At 35.1% G+C, this 25,398-nt stretch overlaps 1 protein-coding gene across 1 annotated transcript in view; it reads right to left on the reverse strand.

Moving 5' to 3' along the window:
- LOC134805022 (suppressor of lurcher protein 1) overlaps nucleotides 1–25,398 on the reverse strand; it is a 349,546-nt gene that overhangs the window by 256,266 nt on the left and 67,882 nt on the right. The window contains exon 2 of the mRNA XM_063778313.1: nucleotides 4,970–5,031. Coding sequence (XP_063634383.1) covers nucleotides 4,970–4,996 — 27 coding nt within the window. The 5' untranslated portion in view covers nucleotides 4,997–5,031. The remainder of the gene's footprint in view (nucleotides 1–4,969; nucleotides 5,032–25,398) is intronic.

Raw genomic sequence — 25,398 nt, forward strand, 5'->3', positions numbered from 1 at the left:
GAACCGGGAATCAACTAAACAACCCATAGATTTTCTTCCTCATTTAACTTTGCGCCGTCTCCCCGCCGATAGCTCGGGATAAGTGCCACTTTAGACAGAAATACCTACTGCTACTTTTGGAAAGCTTTCGTAGCAACCGCATTACTTTAATATATTGCTTTTAGAATATTGATAAATTATTAACAAAACGCCACTATAGTAATTGCCCGTCTAGATAAGTAAAAAAATATAAAAGTATACCCACAACGCGGTTTCAGAAAAGGCGATCAGGAATCGACACTCACTCCTGTTTCAATTCATCATCACATGTTATTTTCGATCACACCACCCTCCTAAAGGTGAGTAACGTTATATCAAATGTACCTAGCAGCTTCCTGCCTTTATCGTGAAAATATTCCAAGAATGTTAAGCTACCTCCACGGTTAGTTCAAAGTTACGTTTTAGCACCTTGATAGTTCATATAAGGTGTAGTGTAGGTACTTTACTTCCAAAGGCGTCTTTTAACTTTGCTCTTGCAAAGTTATTTTGTAAATTATTACGTGGAAAATGTTTCTGCTTTAGAATTCGGCACTCGTATTTTTACTTCCGCCTGCGCTTTTAGAATAATGATATAACATTACACAATATATTACATATTACATTATCATAAAATGTTTTCAAAAATAATCATCATACTTTAATCTAGAACGATGAAAGTAAATCTGAAGCCATCAGGCTTGTTACGTTTTTTAGAGTATGGAGATTTTTACCTGTAATTTTTGCCAACGCGCACGGTTGTGTTTTTTTATAATTTGCTATTACTACAACAGAGTTCGTGACATATTCAATAAAAACCTATTTCACGCCTTCGAAAAGCAGCGCATTAAATAAGCTATCTCACACTTCTCACGTGAAAGTTGCTTAAAAACATTCGCAAGTAAAGTAGGTAAAGTAAAGTAAAGGTAATTCGCTTTTAAATTACGACTGACTGTCTTACTCGACATTTACTGTTCTAACCAATTTAACTTTTTCATTGTTTCAGAACGTCTGTCAAAATGAGTTATGAAACGGTTCAGTTATTGAAAGATTTAATTGTCTTACACAATTTGAGATGACATTACAGCTCCATAAGCACCTACTTATCCAACGGAATATAATGGAATAACCCTTTATTACATTGTCTCAAAGTACCACGTAGTGTAAGTTACAGTCTATGTATAGGCACGTACATCATTACCTTTAACACATTCAACACCAAGAACCCGACTGTCGGGTACACTGTTCGTAGCGACTACATACGACGAAACCGTGGCTACGCGCTACGAGCGTAACCCATAGCACTTAGTGGTATTGAATGTGTTAACTAATTTTGATTATCCTTATCTTGTCTCTGTTTAGCCCAATGGTTAACTGGTAGAGAATGCCTTAAGGCGATAAGTCCATCATTTGTTCGCTTTTTTATTAAATTGTGCAATAAAGTTTAAATAAAAATATAAATAAAACCCGTAGAAAAATGTACCCAAATCGCTAATTTTATAAATATCCACAGGAAAACGCTAGCTTTTCCGAACGTTTTTGACCCTAGTCTCACTATTTTCTGAATTACTTCTATGCAAACTCTTACTCTCAATAACGATTTTAAAGCCGACACAGTTTCAGTTATCTGCACATTTTAAAGCTTTTGTTGAAGCATGTGCACAATAATGAAAATAGTCGCTGGCGTATAGGTACTTCGGCTTTATTCACTAGAATAAAAAACGTTTTACCCGGCAGCACAATTTTTAAATGTTAATTGACACGAATGTTGTACAAAATATATTCCTAAATGGAATACCTAGTACTATGGCCAAACAATAATATCGAACATTTCAGTATAATGAGTCATCATAACTAATGGGTATTAATCCGATTTGAAAACTGAATTCTCAATACATATCGTTAAGAACAAGATCTTTATGATTTTCTAGGTAAACTACCTAAAAACCTACTTACACAACATACCGGGAAAACAAGAAGCACCAGAGTATAATGGAAGCAGTAAAGTAAGAAGGAGACTGTGTCGAAGTTAATAATCAAATAAATGCTTACAGATGAAAAATTGGACGGACGTGTTCATATGTAGGGTTAAACTTGGTTAATACCTATTGAAGCGCTTGCGAATTACAGTATGAGCGGTACAGAAGAGTGTAAAATAAAACCTTCGCTGAACTTAACGATCCATTGCGAACACAACCGATGCGGCACACCAAAGGGTATTTCAGTGCAAGAGGCTATAGGGCCGCCAATTCCGGGAGATGAATCGAAATAGTGCAAGCCAAATAAACAAAATTGATTGCCTTTTCTCTTTTTCAGGTGAGAAACCATTTTAACGCATTTGACAATGATTTGATGATCGAATTGAGAATGTTTTGTTTTGACGCAAGTAAATAATTGAGTGATACGCGAATAAGACAGTTTTATTTAAATCATAATATCAAATAATGCAAAAAGTATACAACTTACAATTTAAGAGTATATAAGCAAATAGTTTAGCTGACTTTAACTTATATATTGTTTACTCGCTATTATTTATGCATGACTGATAAGTGATATTCCGGGATCGTACATTTTCCAGCATTTTTGGTGCACGAAGTGTTGTTAACGGAATTGGTATAAATAATTTCAACCCTAATGATTAATTAGCGTTTATGACGTTGATATTAACCTTAATTTACGATTTCAGTTGAAATTATCTATACCAATTCCGTTAACACCACGGGAATCGATTTGGTCCAGCGGAGTGATGTTAACGGAATTGGTATAAATAATTTCAACCCTAATGATTAATTAGCGTTAATTACGTTAATATTAACCTTAACTTACCATTTCAGTTGAAATTATCAATACCAATTCCGTTAACACCACTCTGCTGCTCCAAAAATGCTGGAAAATGTACGATCACTGGTGATATTAAATAAAATAAAAATAAAAAGCCAATTAACGATAGCATAAAACTGGTGCCTGCTACAAAACAACTACACAGTTATTACTAGGATTAATACAATTAGGTATGTGTCTGCAATGACATGCTAGTTATCTCATAAACTCATAATCCAGTAAATTATGAAACACAATTGTACCGACTCGCAAATAATGTTTATACCACAAATCTGGATAACACAATAAAACTCATATTTACGCAAAATGCTCACACAATAAAAGGGCGGCTTAATACATTTGATGCAAACATTAAATTGGATTTACGTATGAACGCGGCATTGTCCTCGCTTACGGGGTAAAATTAAAAAAAGGGTAGATTATAGCCCCAGTTTTTGTCCTGGAGAATTGCCAATTAGGGTCCCTCGGTCTTTGGCAGATCCTCGCTGTTGGAAAACTTTGTTGTGGTTAGTGAAACGGGATTACTGTAAAACAATTCCTATAAAAATTACATTTTACAGCTTACGAGTGAATTTTTACTGTTTTATCCTCTTTGCTTTATTTTGTTAATGAAACTAAACAACTAACGGCTCGCGCCGTAAATATTCCTATAAGTACCTCCCTACATGCCTAATTCTATTCCTACTCATTATAGTGTGTTGTGTATTAGTGTATTCGCTTATTGCTACAAATTAAAATATTTTTAATATATCATAATGTATGTTATGCATAAAAATTCCGAAATCACAAAAAAGTTTGAGAACATTTTATACGTTGAGAAAGTTCACAGAGGAGCACTAAAAAGAGTAAACTGTGGCCGCAGTTTGTGTCCTGGGATTGGCAATTAAGGGCAACTTGTTAAAATGCAGCCGCGATGAGATTCCGTTATACCCGACAACTTGTGCGGACAAAAACTTCATCGAACAGTTTTGTACAAGTATTAATTTTATTCACGCAGAGCCGGGCAAGAAGTTATAACTAAACCTTTACTTTTTTTGTTAAACCCGGCGCTTGCTTGTGGATCATTTTATTAGTGTAATGAAAGCTCGAAACTAATCAGCAGTGATCGAAGAATAGATGAGTAAATGAAGCAGATATGAAGGTATGTACCAAATACAGCTTACGTCGTAATTTCATGAAATGTGATTTCATAACTGTCTAGGTAGATAAGGTAGGCAATTTAAGAGGCAATTTCAATATATAAACTACCGCAAAATTGCAGTTTATACTGTTTATATATTTAATTTCACGTTTTAATCAAAGGCAAGGGCATAAAAAAGTCTTTCTTAGTACATATAACCTTTATATATTTAACATTATTAGTTGTTAAGCAGGTACGGTAAAATTGCTGATTTAATTTGTTATCCAGCAACAAATAATTGAACTTCACCTAAATCCCTCTCTCTATAATGCGACCTCATTATGGTAATTGAATGACTCGCCCAAAAGCTGAGCTTGGACCCGAGCGAATTTTTAACAACTACGACAGACGACACTCCAAGTTTCAAACTCTAGTACTGTTCACTTCTTTTCAAAACAAAATGATGGCGAAAAATTTCATAAAGGATACTTTGAGGGTTTTTGTAACCAGTTGAAGCTTTCCAAGTTTGGAAAGTTTTCAGACCAAACTAATATCTTTGTTTATTTTTTTCATTGTCTGTGTAATGATTTGGACCGTAAGTATTTCTTTGTCATTTTTGATAGGCTAACTAAACTGTTGTTAATTTAATGTTTGTATCTAAAATTAAGCTGTTTATGTTATTTGCTAAAGATATCAAATATTATAAAAGCCAATCATCCATCATTCATCTCTCGCCATTCGCTTTGGCGGTATTCGATATTTTAGCGCTAATATTCAAATATACACTAACCGCAGATTAAGCTCAAATTCTAGCTTTGAAGTTTGGATTGTTCATAGAGCTAATATACTAAATTGAAAATGTATATCCCTCAGCCGCCCAGAGGCATTCCAATGTATTATGAAATTTATTTAGACCAATCAAAATTTGCTATTGTCTTGGAAGTTTTGATTTGTATATGGCTATAGGAATTAGGACAAATAATCTCCACGTACCTCCATTGCACTACCACCTCGGCCCATGGCGAACCAACATCGCCTTAATTGGTACGGAGCACCTGCAAAAAATACATTATGTAAGTACTTTTAATATTCTTAACATATTTGCAAACTGACATTATAACTAAAGCATTTGAATCAGGACAAAAATGCTACACTATGAGCGTTTTCATAGTCTCTAATACAGTCTCATATAAGTAGTAATACAAGTACAATAAGAAGAGTCCACCCACGAGCCTTGAAGGTAATTTTATTTCGTTCGCTGTCATCGTGCTACTTTTATTGCAAAAGATAGATATTTGTCAAATACGATAAACAATTAGCATCATCAGCCATTTTAATTAAACTTGAACAAAGGCCTCGAATGAGATTGAGTGACTAATAATTCAAAAACAGCAATAAATGTGTCTGAATACTCTGAAAATTGCTTCCTGACCGTCGGTTGGCTTCAAAGCTTTACCGGCGTGCCACGAACGAATGGCGGCCGCCTCGTGACCTTTCCACGAACGAACAGCAAACTGCCATTTGTACCATTGTCCAACGAGAACATTGCCCGATTTGTTGTGGTTTATTACAACACTTATAAAATAATAAATAGAACGCGTTGATTGCGTGCCGGCGGTCCACAAATTACCATCGGCATGAACGAACTCCCCGCTAATGATTGAGGAAATTAGGATAATTACGAACTTCATATCAACACCGGTATTTGGAGTTCTAATTATCACATTCAACAGTTTTCATTTATTGGTAGCATATAATTCAAAATTGTCAATGTGATCACCAAGTGAACTTTGATGTAAGAAATTATTATTTAAATATGTACCTATACTTTAGTAAATATGCACTTTATCGCTTTTAAGTCATCTATCTATAAACGGTCCCAATGCTACATACCTATGCTACAGTGCCATATATGTCCAGATATAAAACATCTTTTTCGCTATCTGGACATATATGGCACTCTAGTTAATAACTTGTTTGTCACTTACAGAGTTGAGAATCCGAGCGATCACGAGGCGCGAGCAAAGCGTTTTCCGTTTCAGCTTGGTCAAAAAATTGTTTTGTATAGTCTGTCGGGTTGATAGAGCAGACACAGTTCCCGAAATAATTTTTTTATGTACTTATTTCGTGACAATAAACCAAAATCTATCCAAAAATATGTGTATTAATTTGTAACCAGGCCAAGCAAACACAAAATATCTTGCCCGGTCAAACACAGAACTAAAATTTAATTTTTAATGTTGTAATAATATTCCGAGCTGTATTTTCAGAGGAACTTTATTGATGGTATGAATAATGCAAATCAGTCCTCCCGCCAACAGGCTGGATAATATTCGTATATTTCATTGTATTTAATATAGAAATACAACACCACCAAAAGCGCCCATCAGTTGAATTCATTCATTTGACTAAATAATGCTGTTTTCTTAAATCTAAAGAACTTTGTCTTTGATTTTATATCTATTGCCGCTATAACAAAAAAAACCGGCCAAGTGCGAGTCGGACTCGCGTTCCAAGGGTTCCGTACATTACCCAACTTTTAACAATGTTTTTTATTGACGTCCAAAATTTTTTAGATTCCTCACGTCGTGGGCTATCAGAATATACCTACCCCATGTACGTCAGCCGATTTTTCGTAGTTTTCGAGTTATGATTTTTCAAAGTTTTAACTTTTGTTAAGAAATTCCGGGATGAAGCAATTCATTTATTAAAAAAAAAACTTGAAGTTTTATGAATGTTTCTTTTTGTAACATAATCCTTGACAAACGGCGCAGTTGCTAAAAATATCAGCAACTTCACTTGGCTGTGAGACTGTGAGTTGGAAAAAAAGGAAACGACAAAATTTTACGTTCAAGCATGTTAAGCTTAGACTTTGCGCTTACCTACATAAATAAAAAATACAAGCAATTTCAAGGACTTATGGTTATTGTAGAAACTGCTAGACCCTAAGTTTTTTAAAAGGTAAAAAAGTGATACTTAATAGTCTAATTTGACAGAGTCGCCGGTCAAAGGAACTGAGGTGGAAAGTTTCCAAATTAGTAATTCATTAAATAAAATCCTCTTGTTATTCCTAACGTTAATCAAACAGAAATTACCACGAGAAATTAATATTGTGCCATGTGATTGAGCAAGCATCATTTTGCTTAACTTATTCATTATCTTAAATGGACCCGCGTCGCGACGGGTTGTTATCTACAAAGGGTTAATTTTTACCTGCTCCAATACCTACTGTTATTTTATGGGGTCACTTCCCCATCGCTATTTCGTGTTATCAGTGCAAATACCACCAACAATAATTACCTAGTAGGCATAAAAGCAAAGCAAAGCTTCACCCCGGAATTTCTTAACAAAAGTTAAAAAATTCATAACTCGAAAACTACTAAATATCGGCTAACATACATGGGGTATATTCTGATAGCCCACGAAATGACGAATCTAAAAAAAATTTGGTACGTCAAGGTTTGGACCACCTTGTATGTGAAACGCGATTGAATTGCCTTTAATAAACCCGTAGGGGTCGGATCAAAAACTAAGTAATTAGTCCGACTCACGCTTGACTGCATATTTCTAATAGGTTTTCCTGTCATCTATAGATAAAGAAGTATTTTGTATATTTTTTTCAAAATTTTAGACCCAGTAGATTCGGAGATAAAGGGGGGGAATGGTAATTTTTTGGCTATTTTCTTAAATAATTTCCTAACTATTTATTTTAAAATTACAAAAAAAATATATTTGAGTTTCTCAAAATGAGCTCTTTCATTTGATATGTAACACAATATAGTTTAAAAAACATGATTTTTTAATTTTCTCATTTACTCCCCAAAAGTGGCCTCCGTGTTTAAAATTCATTTGTTTACGTAAGATGTCCGTCTTTCGGTCACAAATTTACATGTGTGTACCAAATTTCAACTTATTTGGTCCAGTACTGTACTTTTGGAGAAAATGGGCTGTGACAGACGGACAGACAGACAGACAGACAGACGCACGAGTGATCCTATAAGGGTTCCGTTTTTTCCTTTTGAGGTACGGAACCCTAAAAATAATAGATATATAGGTACCAAATCAAATTACAAACTGGAAGTGGCCTAGTTCATGCAATAAACGCTATAAGTAGGTATTCTGATTCTTATTGTTAAATGGTGGGGATCCGTTTAAGGGCATATTCGGAGGAAAAAGTTAAAGAAATATTTATTTGACATGATTTTTGTTTTCTAAGGGGCAGGTCGTCTAAGACCCAAGTCAGCCAACTATACAATACAAAGGCCAAAACATTCACGCGTAAAATATTATATTTTTCGACTTTTTCCTAATCAGTACACGATACTGATTATGCGCTTAAACGGATCCCCACCATTTTGGTTCCGCCTTGTATATGATTACACGCTGGAAGTTCTGTTCATTGAAAAAAGTACCAGAAACACTTTCTCGAATAAATACACATTATACATAAAATAAATAATATACCTAAGTAATGAATTTCATTCATATTATTTCGGCCGAGATGCGCACACGAGTAGCATCTCGGCCGTCGGCCGGCAGGCTGTTGTTTTCTACAGATTCCTACGAGTATTCTAATAAAGCCGCCTGCGTTACATAGTAAAAGTAGGTACTAAATGGTACATTTACATTTATTTCACAGTGTTCCACCCTTGCTAAGCAAATGAATTTTGGATATGACGTAGATAAGACGTTAGTACATATTAAAAAAAATATGGTTAATGTGCCAAGACTGGAGGTCATTATACAGGCTGCTACAAATTTTATTTTGAATTTTTTTTTTACAACGTAATGAGATAGAGACCTGTAATTTTTTCCAACAATGGCCTTTAGTTCCATTAATATTTGAGCAAAATTGGGGATCCGTGCGTCTTATAGATTTGGAGGAAAAAAAAATAGTGGGGTTTATCGGGTATTGTGGACCCCAGGGGGTCGGAGGGGGTTGAAATGTTGTGCAGAGTATTATCTTCTTAAAAGGCATCGTTTGGTTATAGTTTCGAACCAAAAGCTCTGGGGGCAATTTTTCAAAGGTTATCCTGCTACACCCTTTAAGTACACAAACTCGACTTCCGTGAAAATTGTTGAAATAACTAAAACAATAAACAAAATTGCATAAAATCCGCCGAAAGATGATTCCAAAAGCGTTCCTTTCACGACCCATTGGCGAAGTAATAAACGTTTCGAAACAAAGTAATCGCGGTAAAACGTTTTATATGTAAATGTAAATCAATTTGGCTCACTGCCGTTGAAAAAACAACAATGTTTTTCAATATTATCATCATCTCTGCAATTGTTGAGGTCGAAAATACTAGTGTATCTGCAGTTTCGGGAAACCATTTGACATGGTTTAGTTGGGTGACTGAAATAAAAAAAATAACGTGTATTTACTGCACAAATCTAGCGTTTTTTTTTAAGTGAAAACTTCTTTAGCGGCGCTGAGCACTTTTTGATGTGGGGAAAAATGATAAACTCGAGACAGCGTAGGGCGTAAGGCATAAAGCGTCTCTCCTCTCTTTCTACCGCACGGCGAAAATGTATGCCTGAGCCTGCTGTTTCATGTAGGCGGCGCAGGGCGCTTGCGTGACTTATGTTATGTGTGACGTACAATGTCATTGTTTTTTGATTTAAATGCCATCTAGTGAGTTTCCCTCAAACTGGTATTAAATAACGGTAGTACCAGTAGTACTCACAGTGATGTGCTTAGGGGTTTCAAGTAATGCGACGCTAGATGGCGTTAACCTCAATTATACATAGCGCTGCAGACATTTTGCACTATATGGCCCTGTTATTAATATTTTGAGTTACAATGTCGTTGAGTTTTCACTTTTGCCGGCACTCCCGGAGTGCAACCCGTTGTTTTGTTGTATTAATGTATATTATTACTTCTGGCACTTCTGTGTTGAACAAACGTCTTATTCCAAGACCCAACGCAATGCATTTTTACATGACAGCTCAAGAAAAAGAAGTAAATATTCATATATTGTTGGGTTCACGATATGTATGTGAGGTTCTTTATTCCATGATAACTTCTTAATGCCTTCTTAATTGACCTTTCATAGGAACGCGAATCCACTTTAGTAGGTATCGAGCTCTAATTAATAATGGCTTGTATTTAACTGATCACCAGATATAAACTCCATTTTAATGTGAAATTATAACCATCATTTTCATAGCGCTAACAAATACGGAATGACGAACAACTGAATAATAGCTGGATTAGTAATATAATTTTGTTTGAGAACCCGATTGAGCAATTGATATTAACAAATAAACATCAAATGATCTAATTTTGTTTAGGTGTGTTATGTGCCACGGTTAATATGACCACTGCTTCCCAACGATATCATATCTGTATACAAAACCCTTAAAAATATTAAGTTTAAATAAAAATACATTCTGGACATTATCTTAACAAACTGAACAATGTCTAAAAACAAAATTCTTTGAAAAATAATGATTTAGTAACTTTACCAGGAAAAAAAGACCTCCCACATTTTGTTTTCTTAAATGAAGGCGCGAAACCATAATGTCGCCCTTTGTAAGTCCTTGGCGAGAAAGAAAAATAAAATTAAAACACGCTATTTCTAATAAATCTGTCCGCAGCTGCGCTCGGCAGTCTTAATTGACGTAATTGAAAAGTTAAAAACCCCACGTTTCCGCCTGCCTTTTTAAATATTTACTTTAGCACCCAATTAGTGTGCTGCTAGTAGAATTTTCTTTTCACCTCCTATGTATCACTCCGTCTCGCTCGCACCGACTCGCGAGGCCGAATCAACGCCAAGTTAACAGTAAAGCTAATTTCGTTTATTTTCACTCTACCTGCAAATTAAGGCTTAAATATTCTAATTTATTATTTGCTCACGTCCTTGCCGTATTCGCCGGTGAAAGGGCAACACGCTTTACAAGAACGTAATAATCTTAATTGAATGAAAATTTGCCGAATTTACTTACTTTTATATGGTATATTAAATTCAGTGATCGTAGATTTTCCAGCATTTTTGGTGCAGCAGAGTGGTGTTAACGGAGTTGGTATAGATAATTTCAACTGAAATGGTAAATTAAGGTTAATATTAACGTAATTAACGCTAATTAATGATTAGGGTTGAAATTATTTATACCAATTCCGTTAACAACACTTCGTGCACCAAAAATGCTGGAAAATGTACGATCACTGATTATATTACGTCAATATCCCGGTCGACATAAAGAATGACTCGTGTTAGACCGGGCCGTGTCCAGGCCGGAGCTTTCGGCGCATCATTTTCTATGGAAAGCATCACGTGATCACCTGTCATGTCATAGAAAAGTAAGCGCCGGAAGCTCCGGCCCGGACATTGCCCGGTCTAACGTGAGTCATCCTTAAGTCTAGTGAAAGGATATTAATTCTGTACTTTATTATTTATGCGGATAGAGTCGCACCATAAGGGTTCCTTTTGTATCCTTTTGGTACGAAACCCTAAAAATCAGAAACCTTCGAAATGCCGGGGAAGTGTGTAGATGTGTTTGAAGTTGAATGTAAGATGCCTATAAGATTTTTGCGGATGAGCTGTTTGGAAATGTACGTAAATTGTGTCTGACTAATCAAACACATCTCTGGAAACAATAACGGATCAGTTGGAAAAAAAAATTCGACATCCGAACTAAAAGAAATATAGCATAGAAGCACTCATTTGTAGGTACCGAAAACAAGGGGTGAACTTAAACTTTTGACCGATATTGTCAGCATTATGATGATGATCTGCTGTTAATCCTTTGCATCGATAACATATTAACATAAAATATAATTGGTTGCTCGTTATTAAAAGCCAAGCGAGTACAATGAACGTCGCGTGAGTGTATTCATTATAACAATATACGTGAAAAATCACTTTGCACCCGCGCTCCCTTTGCCGAACACGCACTTCTACCGAAGTGGCGAGCGAGGCCTCAAATCGCGTGCGAGGACGCATAAACTTAACTACACACATTATGTACTAAGTAACATGAGCCTTTTATATTAGGTATACAAAAGTAGTAAGCATTCTATTAGGAATTTTGCTCTGCAATGGATTTTTTGTAACAAGCCTAAACACATCATTCTTGTACCTAACTATATTAATTACAAATTATTGAGCACTGATGGAGCACGCAAATAATACGAAATATGTGTAGCTCACTCAAATGTGTGTAGCTCACAATGCCTTTAAAGATAATAACTACTAATACTGTAACACATAATAGGTAATAGTCACCACTAAAGTGTGTAGGCATTTCATGTAAACGCACTTGGAACGTCGATCGTATGAAATTGCAACATTGCCTTAAATGTTATCCCATCATTGTAATAAAATGAGATAGTAGCTGCCCCAGATCCGACGACAAGGCGGTACGTCTCGGGTCTGCCTGCGGTCCTCCGCTGGGACCGCTAAATCAGGCCATCTTTTTACTTATGCCATATGAAAGAGAAATTGAGGTCCTACTAGCTAAAGATATGCAAAACTAACATATGGGGTTGAAGTAACAGTTCAACATATTTGAGCCTGAATAATTTGTATACTGGGTACAGAAATATTTATGAAATTAACCTGTACTTTACTTATTACCAAGATGTAGGAGAGGAAGGCCTAAAGCGAAGCTTTTAATTTCAGTTAAAATTACAAGTTAATGTAGGTAACATTATTTGCTTCACTTCTAAAATCGTTCAAAGCTATTTACTTTATAATTAATTCAACTAAGGTAGAACAAATACTAGTCTAGAAAATGTTTAAGGATACTATTTAGGTATAAGGTAAGTAACTAAAGTTCAAAGCTTTAAATCTCAGCTGATCTTCTCAGGGGTTTCGTAATCCTATTACAGAAAGAATGCGTTGCCTGATGCGGTGTTTTGAGACTGAACGCTTTGTTATACTATACCTAGTTTGTTTTTTTAGCATTAGAAAAAGACTACGCGATCTTGATGTGTCTTTTAATTGAAAATAGTAGATTGTACAACAAGGGCATAAAGTGACCCATTTTCACCCGAGGCAATTTTTTGTAGCAAAATAGTAGACGAGGGTAAATATGGACATTTATGCCCTTGTTATACACTCTGCTTTTCACTTCGATTGCGAGGAAAATATACAAAAAATCAAATATTTTAGGTTATTTTAACGTATTTATTCAAGACTAAAGAAAATTGTTCTTGGGCCGGTCGGAGGCGCGGGGCACGCCGATCGGGAGAGCGCCGGTCGGGGGCGCGCCGGCAGGGCTGGCAGTTTGTATGGCAGAATTTGGACTTTATTGCTAAGTCAATAGATGATTTTACTTTATGCTCTAGAGCATAAAATGCGATTTTATGTCGTCTACGCACGACATAAAGTTGCACTTTTTGAGCATGAGAAGTGAAAACGCTTTTTTTTAATCAGTAACTAGTACTTATGAAAGCAAAAGAATGTAAATAATCGTATATGATTCATAATTGTTACATATTAAATTTGCAGTGACTTATTTTTCAAAAGTGTTTTTCAATAAAAATACACGTCAAGATTGTTTACCTTTTTTTAATGCTAAAAAAACGAACTATAGTGTATACCCACAATTTCTTAAGCCGCGTCATATACCGGCCATATGACGTTTTCGATTTAGACCTCACTTTGTAACCATAATTTGTTCAATAAATGTTTGATAATTGCATTAAATTACACGTAAATTTATTCACGAAGAAACCGTGTACCGACTCTTCATGCCATTATATTTTTAATTTGCTGTTATTCTCTACAAATCGACACTAAAAGTATCAAAAAATCAAATATGGAGTTCCGTTTGAGACAGAAGCAAAACAATTTTGTCTTTGACAGTAATTGAATTATTGTATGATTTTGGAAGCTAGATAATTCAGCTACCAATTTATTATCGATTTATATTTTTACTCACAAAGACAACACAGAAATTCAATCTCAAATGTAAACTTTCGAACAATTTCCATACATTGACGACATCACTCAAAATTCTTCTTCACGTCAGATGCCCGTTGGGGCTACACCGGAGCACACGTGTACTTCTTCAAATGAAAATGACAGCTTGATTTTCTTGCTTTTGACAATTATATTGACATTAAATCATATACGCACACGAGAAAGCATACCAGTAGATAAAATGTATTTCAAAAAATAGGGTACATAAATATCAGTTCGCGTCTCATTTAAATTTCATTTGCTGTTATTTACGGGTCATTATTGTTGAAAACCGCAGTAAATTATCTTAAAACAATACGATTACAGTCGAATTTAAGTATTATGTTCCTTCAAAACTCGCTTAAAATGAAAAAAGTTTAAAGACTCATCTTTACTGATTGGGATCAATTTTTATTATGCTGGTATCATTTTGCGGCATTTTAAAAACGTATTTGACTTCTGTATGTCAATGAATTTTGATGACAACTGTAATCTTGTATTATATTATAGAACTTTTATATTAAAATATTGCCTATTAACAGGAAGAGTTATGTAATTCGTATAAGTAATACCTGAAAGTCTTGTACCTAGATCTGTAATACCATGGATTGCGACGAATAAATTATTATGATTATGCCGTTCGTTCCGTCTATATGTATAATGCGTGTACGTGCTGTTCTTTGAAAATCTTCAAGAAAAAATAACGGCTAGACCAGCACTAAGTACTAGCAAGTTTTTGCGGCTTTGGAGACCGAGATGAAGCTTACAGGCTAATAGCGTTGTGGCCTGGTTATTGTTATGTGTACCTATGTATCGAATGTTTTATAAATTTACTATTAAAAGCAATGTTTTATTTCGATTAGGTCTACATTTTGTGCATATTGCATATCTGAAGTATTTTCGTACTAAACTTGAAACTTTCGTTGAAACTAAATAAAATAATTATTCCAAATGTACAGTCACCTGCAATTTATGTTACACAACGAAGGCCGCAAAAATATCTGACACGATCTTATTTGTAGGACCATAAGAGCATGTCACATATTTTTGCGGCCTTCGAAGAGTAGGTACCGTCATTATCACCAACTTTGTCCCCTTTTTTTTTTAAACACGAATTTCTCAAAAAAATTCACATCATATGACTTTTTTTTGCTCAGCACGTCCATTGTGATCAAACGCATCAGTTTATGCAAAGAAAACATTTTTTTATCGTGTTTTTACCCATTTTTTTTGCGTTTTAGAGGGCGGGCAAATAAAAAAATAAAATAAAAAAATATCTGGGGTTTTCGCCAACATTGCCCACGTCAATTTGGTATTCAAATACAGCTCGTATGATGATGATGTCTAAGGATCACTTAAAGGTTTTGGGCAATCCTACCATTCCCTGTTAATAACTTAGCGATAAGTGTAAAAACTTTTAAATAAATTTGCTGGGCAATGTTGCCTACCCGTTTTTGCCCATTTCCAAATAAGGCTCGCCTAAGCATTTTACAAAGGCTAGGGTTGTCACTTTTGAGGAAATCTGTTACAATAGTTTAATGATCTAAATATGATTTTTGTTGCGTTTTCATTCGTTAACGGGATAAAACATCTAAATAAAGGATAATAAGACAAATTAAATACAGAATATATTTATAAACTTATTTTAGTGTACAAACATAACCTTCTTTTACTTGCGAAGTTGGGTAAATTAGATGAAAGTGACAACCCTAATCCGTTTTTGGTGGTGGGCAATGTTGGTATGGATGCCAAATTACCGGATTACTTTGCCCACCGCTAAAACTTTTGTGTATTTAGGCCTTTATAGTTTAAATCTCAATAGACATAATCTATGCTTCATGTGTTATAACTGAAACCCGGAAATATTTGTCAAAGGGTTCTCAATTTTTTCTACTTGCATTCATTATTTATCAATTTTTTGCCCGCCGAAATATACCCTATATTAGACAACACGCTCAAAATTTCCAAGTCAAGTTATGCACAAGTTTGGCATATACTTTGTCAGAAATATAACCAATTTTCTACTAAAAACAGCAGGGTGGCCATAACTATTATCAATTTTTCTACATTAACGAATTTGTTTAAAATTGTCGTTTTGGGCAAAGTTTCCCTGGAGGCAAAGTTGGCGCTAATGACGTAACATATTATTGCAGGTGACTGTACATAAATGTTTCGGTGATTTTGAGATTATTTTCCAGGTTAGTTTACTAACTAACAATCTAACTAATAGTAATAACTAATAGTCTACTAACAATCAAGTTATGCAGATACCGATTTCGTGAACGTATAAGTACTATTGTTTAGCGATACCGATTATTTTTGAAGGTAAAACTATACCGGTTGAAATATAAAGATATTAAAATTACAGCAGGGACAACCATTTTTTATAGGTGTACCTAAACCATCATTGGCCGAGCGTTAGCAAAGGTCTCCGTTTCAGCTTGGGCAAAAATGCTTTTGTATGTTCTCCTTTGCAGATCACATTTCTCAACTGATTCTCGTGAAAATTTGTAAGCAGGTTCGATAGAACTATTCTGTTTCGCTTTATCCGCCAAAATGGAATTGCCACCCTGCTGAAACTTTATTTATTTAAATTCCTATTGAATGGATTTTGCACCTTATGAAAAACCGTATAGAGTAGTAAATAACATTTTACATCTGACTTAATGACATCTTGTTATATTCGCTTTAATTGTACAAAACGCGTATCTCGACACAGCAAATTTGGTACTAAAACAGTCAACAATCAAATGAATTAAATAGGCGTCACGTGTGACATGAACAGACAAGGAAAGCAAGATTAAATGCATTGTTTCTCTTTCATCTTTAAATGGAATGCTTTTACCCTCAAAGGAGGCTAGTGGTCAATACTAAACTAAAAGTCCAATCTTAAAAAAACATGATGGGTCACTGACCTGTCCCAGTAAAGTGAGGTAGTGTGCGTGAAGTGCGCTTGTGTGTGAAATGGGGTAAATTGACAGAATCTGATATTTTACCCACCGCTACCGTCGCCTTAAGCTTACCTACTATCACAAATACATTGTACGCCTTTCCTCCATTCTTGTCTTAAAAAAACAAAAGATTGCATTTACCACTGCTCGTAGGCATCATTTCCGAGCTTTTTCAGTATTCAGCAACTAAACAAAGCTCGTTGAAAATTAAAACAAGCTTAAAACTGTGGACGTTTGTAACTCCATATGCATTTAGAAGCTGCACAGCCCAACCGACAATGCATTGTGCTAAAATGAAAGAACCGAGCCGGAAAGAATAACCATTTCAAGCGATTTCTACGCATTTACACAATGAAAACGTATCGTTGTGCAAAGTATAATATTTACTGCTGAATTTATGATATAAGTACCTACATAAATTTGGCAGCTGGGATTGTACGTAATCTACTTTAGAAGTTGGCATGTTGTTTGATACACACGTTGCTCTGTAAACTTTTCAATCAAAACAAGCTCCACGGAAGTTTACCAATATTTGGTGAATAGGTAATAAATATAATAATAATTGTTGGAGCATAATGCCAGAGAGTAATAAATTAATTGACAATAGTGCGTCATATAAAGGTATGTAGTTATTTGCAGCTAATAATGCCTGTGACTGTGTAGTCAAACGAGTTCAATTTTAAGTTTCTGAGTAGAAGAAAGATGATAATTTTCACTCTTACAAAGCTAAAATCAAATAGAGCGTTGTGCGTCTTCTATAAGTATGTAGGTATTTGCAGTTAATAATACCTACTTACAAAATGTTAATTGTTAATTACTAGACTTAAAAGTTAAGGAAAATCTTCGCGGGATTACAACTTTAGGTATCGGGCTCTAATTAATCTTCTTAAAATAAGTGGTTTAAAAATATCTAAAAATAAACCATGTACCTACTTAAATCCTTTTTTAACAGATATAACTTGACTTCCTCTCGCGCATGAGAAGAGGCCTGTACCCAGCAGTGGGACGGCTGAAATTAATACTTATTATTATTTTATAACTTGACTTTTGGACTGTTGGACACTGGAACAGGCGAATTCGAACCTACTGATATCGAAATGATCACAATAACTGAATGACATCTAGACGATGTTCAGTTACCTATTGTGCATTTCGCTCGTCCTTGTCCGTACATGTATTGGCGCGAGCAAGACGCGCGATAACTAACTGACATCATTCGGAAGTCAAGATACTGGATCAGTATAAAGGCTAGAAACAACCAAATTGGCAATGCCAGAAGGACGGAAGGACACGAACACGAGTGATCTTATATGTATTCCAATTTTTTCATTTTGCGACACGGAAAACATATTTATAGGTAAGTTCAACGTGGCTAAATCCATCATAGGGGCTATTCCGTCCACGAGCGTATATTTCTTTGATTTTCAATCAAATTCAGCGTGGGAATGTAGCCAGCCTTATGGGCACCCTTCCGCAGGGGACAGATTTGGGGGACCTAAGATTGATGGGTAAGTTTTATTTATTTATTTTATTAGTTTTAATTTATTTAGTTTATACTTAATTTTAATAATAGTTTATAATAAGTTTTGATTTTATATAAGTACTTTTAATAAACGAAACACATCAAAGGAAAAAAAAAACCATTTGCTTTTGAATGCTGAAACTAAAAGCAATCACTGCTTTGTCAATAAAATTATCTATTTTGTTCGTTGTTCGACAACTAGTGGACAGAATAGTCCCTATGAAGGAATTAGCCACATTGACCTTATGCATTTTAAAGATTTACTTTATTGATGTTTAAAAGCAACATTTTCACCGCACATTATAAATTCTCTTCGCGATTGAATTCCTATACTTTTATTGCTCCCTGGGCACCAACCATTTGTGGCGGATTTCTTCGCCAAATCTTTAGGGGCTCGGTTTGAATAACAACACTTTAGGGGTAGCCTAAATAATTTAGTTAAGAAAGTGATAATAAGTTTATAAACGAAGCGAAAGCTACTGTTTATTGTTATACCTACTCGTAAATACATATGTAGAAATAACGATTTATGTAGGCAGTGAATAACTCTTCGAAAATGTAAAGATTATAATGGGTTATTTAAGTAAGTGGTCAACAATAGATTCCGGTAGACAAGATGCGATTGAACTCAAGACTTGACATGATTGATAGTTACAACGCGTACCTATTATATGTGGCAAAGACGTTGAGGTAATTAATAACGACTCCTTTTGATACATCATCAATTGACTATACAAACTTATTGTGTGTGTGTGTGTGTGTGTGTGTGTGTGTGTGTGTGTGTGTGTGTGTGTGTGTGTGTGTGTGTGTGTGTGTTAATAGGCTGATTTGAGTAAGATTTTCAGAGAATGTATCGAGAACATTGCATTAATGTATACCTAGAAATATTGTCAGTTAGATTAATAAAAACAATTTACCTAGATAATTATTTATTGCACTATTCTATTAGACTGTACTCTTAGAGCAAAATTGCATGTATTAACTTCCAGTGGAAACTGTTTTGGCTAATGTGTTAAAATATCTTTCTTAGGCTATAAGAATTATATATGCTGTTTGTTTCCCTAATCAATAAAATAAAAAATGAAATAAAAATAAATAAAATAGATATGGTAAAAGGGATTACTAATTAACGCATTCATTGCCAGGGACCCGTCAGGCGGGTTCACTGCACGTAGAGGTTCTTTGCTACATACGGGTTTTCGCATAAGTCCGTATGTATCGAATGTGGGTGCGAAAACCCGTATGTACCTAGTACCTAGCGAAAAGCCACTACGAACAGAGAATCCGTGAATGCGTTAAATAACCTAAGATACCAACAGTGACTCTACATATAGCTTATTGGGAAAACAATGCTACGAGCATAGAGAAATATAGTAAGAATAGAGTGTTCACTCCATATATCAGTTTTGGTACCAAAACGACTATTATTTTGGCAGTCGACATCTAGCATCGAGTAGCAGAATTATCAGTACCGCTACTCGATACTAGAATTCTCTAGTGTCGCAACTCACGAAAATTGTATTGAACAACAATTTACAACTAATATTTAAAGCAGAGGTCGTTTAAAATAGAGTTCCGGTTAATCCGGTTATAATATTAGCTGAATATTTTTGAGCATTAGACTTTTCGGTCGGTGCTACATCTATTGTCAAGTAGCAGTACTGATAATTCCGCTACTCGATGCTAGATGTCGACTACGAAAATAATAGTCTTTTTGGTACTACTTAAAACTGAAGTATGGAGTGAGCACTCTATGTATTTTTTTCGCTATGTCCGCAGCAGGAAGCCTAGTCTAGCGAATTTACAAATAGATTTCAATCGATTTGTAAATTCGAATAGGCCTCTCAATAAATGACAATTTTATCACTTTTTAACATTCATTCACCCGTGCCATCTCGCTCGTACTTATTAGTGCCCGTAAGCGTACCGCTCTTAAGCCTCAATAAATAAATTAATACAAATCATGAAATATATGTATGGATTGGATCTAGGGCTGAAATGTTCAGTGGTAAGCCTCAAACAGAGGCCGTTTTCAAAGGAGACAGCGGCGCCAACTTATCCCGTTTAATATCGCCGCAATGACTCGTCGTTTACCCGCGCCGCGCGCAACTCAGCGGTTGGGCCGAGTGCTAAGTTCGCGTGAGCTAAACTTTCGCTCCTTTTAACACTTCCTCAGCTATTTACATTTTATTGCGGCTCTGGCACCCAGAGTGCTCATTTGTTCAAGTTTAGATTTGTGTCATTTTGTTTACTAGACGTTTTTTCCTTAACTGTTTCGAGTATTCACTTAGCGCAGCCGAATCCTGAAGTATTTTTTTTTCTAGCCTATTTGAGTGTCCCACTGCTGGGCAAAGGGCAAAGGCCCCTTAATTTCCACGACTCCCGATTTGGTGTTTCCTCCAGCCAGTTGTTCAGGAAGCTGTCCAGGTCATAAATATATAAGTAAATAGGTATAAGTATTAATAAAACTTATTATACTAGTGATATCGTGTGTAGTAGTATTATTGAAAATTATATAAATCCTACGTGAATTTATATAATTTTCGGAACGAACGTGGGTTTACGAAAAAGCGAATCGATTTGGGAAAACATTGGCACACAGCTTTTAGCCTGCTAATTATTTTAGCCTCCTTTATTGCCATTGTGCAATACAATAGAAACTACCCTAAACTTATTTACACCTATAACATCTACTTATTTTCCATTTTATAATCAGCTATTAAATCATTCTACCGATACACATGTCACACATTTTATCAATGCATAAGGTCTCAAGTCACTTACCGCATTCTACAAAAACTAAACATTTACATGAGAGACAAACGGCTCGATTCGGAAAATGAATTAGATTTCTACTAGACTTCAACAAGTTACGATACGGATAATTTAAAGATATTTGTAAGATAGATATGTCAAATTTGACGTTTCCGCGATTCTTGTCGAAATCGTTCAAGAGGACCCCCCTCTTGAACGATTTCGACAAGTTATGACTTAGATATCCAAGTCACATCTAGCCGATATCTAATGTAGATCTAGTTGATCTCTAAATCGTCTCAAGATCTTGTGATTATCTCGAAATCCGAATGGGCCTGTAATTTAAGGCAAAAAACTAAAACCGCAAAATGGACCTTATGTACTTTCTTCATTTTGAGGTTATATAACGCCTCCCTCTGTCAGATAACGTCGTACTAATAATCTGATAAAATTACAATTTAATGATAAAAGCCGGCCAAGTGCTTGACTTTTTATAATTTATTGTTATTTTGTGATTTTGAGATTAAGATTTCTGTTGAACCGTTTTACAAAAAAAAACAAGTTTCATGTTTGCTGGTATTTTTATTTTCTTGTGTTTGGTGTGTTTATACATTAATTATGGTTCTTGCTTGAGATACCGCCCTGTGACAGACAGACAGACGGAGTAAGGGCCAACGGAACTTAGTTCCTAATAGGGTTCCACTTATTACTAAGTATTTAGTAACGTAAAAAATATCTCCCCCATCGTTCGCTTGGATTCATTCTTTTTCTAGATATTTCAACTTGTGAAAAGTTTGTGAAACAATTCTGCCGGTTGTTTTTCAACATTAAGAAATAGGCAAGTATTTTCACTCTGCCATTGGCAAAGCAATACCGGGTGTGGCCTGTAACATGAGCAAATAATTACAACATAGATTGTACTCCTCAAACGGTGACACTTTTGTTCAACAACTTTTAAAAATTATGAAGTATTTAGACTCCCTATTTTTCATACAAAATAAATATTATCTTCAATGGACGCCATCGCCACGCCATATCATTGTGATTGACGTTGCTTGTCACGCCTTAAACATAACAAAATTCGCAATACATTGCGTCTTAGAATAAACTTTAAAGTGTATGAAAAATCAAACCACAAGTTATTTTTAAAAGTCGCTGAACAAATGTTGGTCAGTATGAGGAGTACAGCCTACAGTTTAATTTTTTGCTCATGTTACAGGCCACACCCGGTATAATTCAACGACGATATAATTAATAGGGTTTTATTTGTACTCTTCTTTGAACCGCAAATGAGGTAACTGATAAGGACAGGAAGACTACTCGAGGAAAAAAAATAAAAAAAATATATCTCAATTTATTATGGAATTACAAAAAAAATTAAATCGACACCCCTAATGGTATTTTTAACGACCATGTCTACAATTTTTCAAATATTTCTGTTTTTTTTTGTTGTATCAGCAACCTAAGTAGCACTGCTATCCACCACAACCCTTAAAATACCAGAATACCATTAGGGGTGTCGATTTTCATTTTTTTTGTAATTCCATAATAAATTGAGATATATTTTTTTAATTTTTTTTCCTCGAGTAGTCATGAGCAGGTCCATCTTCTGGTGCCAGCTTATCGTTGAATTTTGGGACACGTTGTATGTATGTACAGTGTAGGTACAATCGACTTTATAAAATACATACCTACACAAGAACGGTATTCGAACTTTATATATTTTTTTCCTAATTTGACATTGATCTGATATTAGGTACACACTGTTAGTGCAATGTCCGCGATTATAATAATATTAAGCTTTCGAAGCTTTTACTAAAATGTAGACATTTCAACTCAAAAAATAATAATTACTTCGACATTTGCTCGACAACTTGGCAAGCATTATATATTTGATTTTGAAGATTTGGGAATGTTCGTTTATAGTACAGTACCTAAACTCTCCCTGTTTCATTCAGGAGTTCTGATCACGTTGCGACCTTGCGAGGCGACAGACACGCGCGGTCCTTCTTTTCCTGGGCGTAAATCAATTTGTAACCCGACATACAGAAATATGGGTATCGAGGTTAATTTAATGTATTCTTAGCTTACGAAGAACCTATTCATTAGCACAACGAATATCTGCGCAAAAGATAAGGTCAATCATTGAGCCGTATATCACTATGGGACTTAGCTTGCTATGTGGACCATGCTAACTTTTCATCAAATGTAGGTTTTATTTTATTAAACATTTTAGATGTTTAAGTGGAATCTAGACCGAATTTATTTCATGCAGTTTCATAACAACATTGTAGTAGAATAAGGACGCAGCTCAGAGTTAGCCTTCATAATCTCCAGACATCTCCCCTATTGTTGACACACTACGCCTGTGACCTAGAAACTAACTCGGAGCGTTAATGTTGCCAGTGCTGTTTATTTTTAAACTGCAGGTTGAAAGGTAAAAATGTATGTTTGACTCTGTAGTCGGACGTGACGAAGCTTTTTTGTAAAGAATGCTGGATTAACACATAGCTGGTTATATTTTTTAGATTGCTATTTAAAGATATACCGGGACTGCTTTAAATTTCATGAGTCCTAATTAATGTAATTTTGTTTCTACCACTTTTATATCACTTTTTATATTAAAATCAAGAGGTTTTAATGAGTAAATTGGGTAGTCTAAATATTTTAGTTGAAACTACCAAGAAATAAAATGCAAATGGAATTTGCCAATTTGGCAGAGAGCATGTCGGGTCGAATGCAGACGTCCCTGCGCTCAAACAATGGACTTACGCGAGCTAATTGAGAAGAAAACTAAGCTAATTAGTAAGGCCAAATAGAGTTTATCAGGCATATTAGAACTGAACAAGCGCGTAGCTTAATATACTTAGAACATCAATATCGCGTAGAACAAATCTCAATCGTACAGTTCATATACATTTCTAGAACGCAGACAGATGTGTTCAAGCACGACGCAAGCGATTGCATGTTTGTTTCGCGTTTTTCACCAAAGTCGAATGTACGAGGTCAAATACTTTTTAATAATGAAGCGATGTTTTCTCAAATAGAAAAATGCGTGCGGCGACAGCCCAGCCTTAATTAGTCACTGTGTAAGTACAGACGTAAGTAGCACCATCTGGTTTTAATGCATGAAACGCAATAACGTAGGTACTAAGTATCTATCTCAAATTACTTGGTTTTCGATGATTTTGTAAATTACACATATTTACTTTAATGCGGCGACGGAACGCAAATATACGGTTCGCGAATGTTGCTGTTTTAGAATAGAGATTTGAATATTTTGGTTTATTAATATATTAATTATAAATTCAATCACTGACCCACTAACATGTAGGTACATAGTTAACACACGGCTGAAAGATTCTAAAATACGTCAATCTGTTTAGGTTTTTAGGGCTAGTAAACGGAATGTATATAAAAACTAGCCCACTGGCACCAGCTAACACAAACGAAAACCATTATTTAGTACGACTCAAGAACAGCAGTATTAATTCTTTGTTCAAAAAAGTCAGTAAAAGTCAATACCTAGAAAGTATTTTTCCTCGTACGTGTCACGATACATACGTAGGTGTGCGTTTTTAGGACGACAACGGCGTAAAAGAGAATTTATTGGCCTAATAACATTCAACTCCAAATCAAACGTACACTACACGCATTGGAACTTGCTTAATCGAAAGAACTGTATGTTAACCTTACAGGGTAAGAAATACTCTAAACGGGAATTTATTACATCGTTTTGGTTCTACTTACTCCATTTGAAATTAGAGTGAACATGATTTAGAGCTGCAAATTAAACTGAACACTGATTTCCACTTGCGACATGTGAACGGTATCACTAACTCCACATTATTACCTACGCAATATTAATACTCCTTACTAGAGTCTGGCTAGCCAAAAATTGTTGACAGATATTTCGTTGTTGCATCACCAATTGTCTATGATTTTTAAAAAAGCTAAAAGTCAGTTGTCAATTTATGTCATTCATTCAAATTGTTTGCGGTTTATAAGGGGTTTATTTTAAATAATATTAATAATGTCTAAACTGAGTGAAGTTCACAAACTATTATTTAAGCTCGTAAATAATTACGACAATGTGCGAAGTCGACGTGTAGCGTTGTATAACGAAAAACTGCAATGTTTACAACTCCTAAACAAATGTAAACAAATTAGGAGGTTGGTGCTCTATAAATATTTTGATACTTAGCATTTAACATATTTGGCATAGTATTTATGTATGTATTTTTTTGGTGATGGATTAATATTACGGTATTATCGAGCTAGGTCTTG

This window comes from Cydia splendana, chromosome 2, assembly GCF_910591565.1.
Source record: "Cydia splendana chromosome 2, ilCydSple1.2, whole genome shotgun sequence".
Taxonomy (NCBI): Eukaryota; Metazoa; Arthropoda; class Insecta; order Lepidoptera; family Tortricidae; genus Cydia; species Cydia splendana.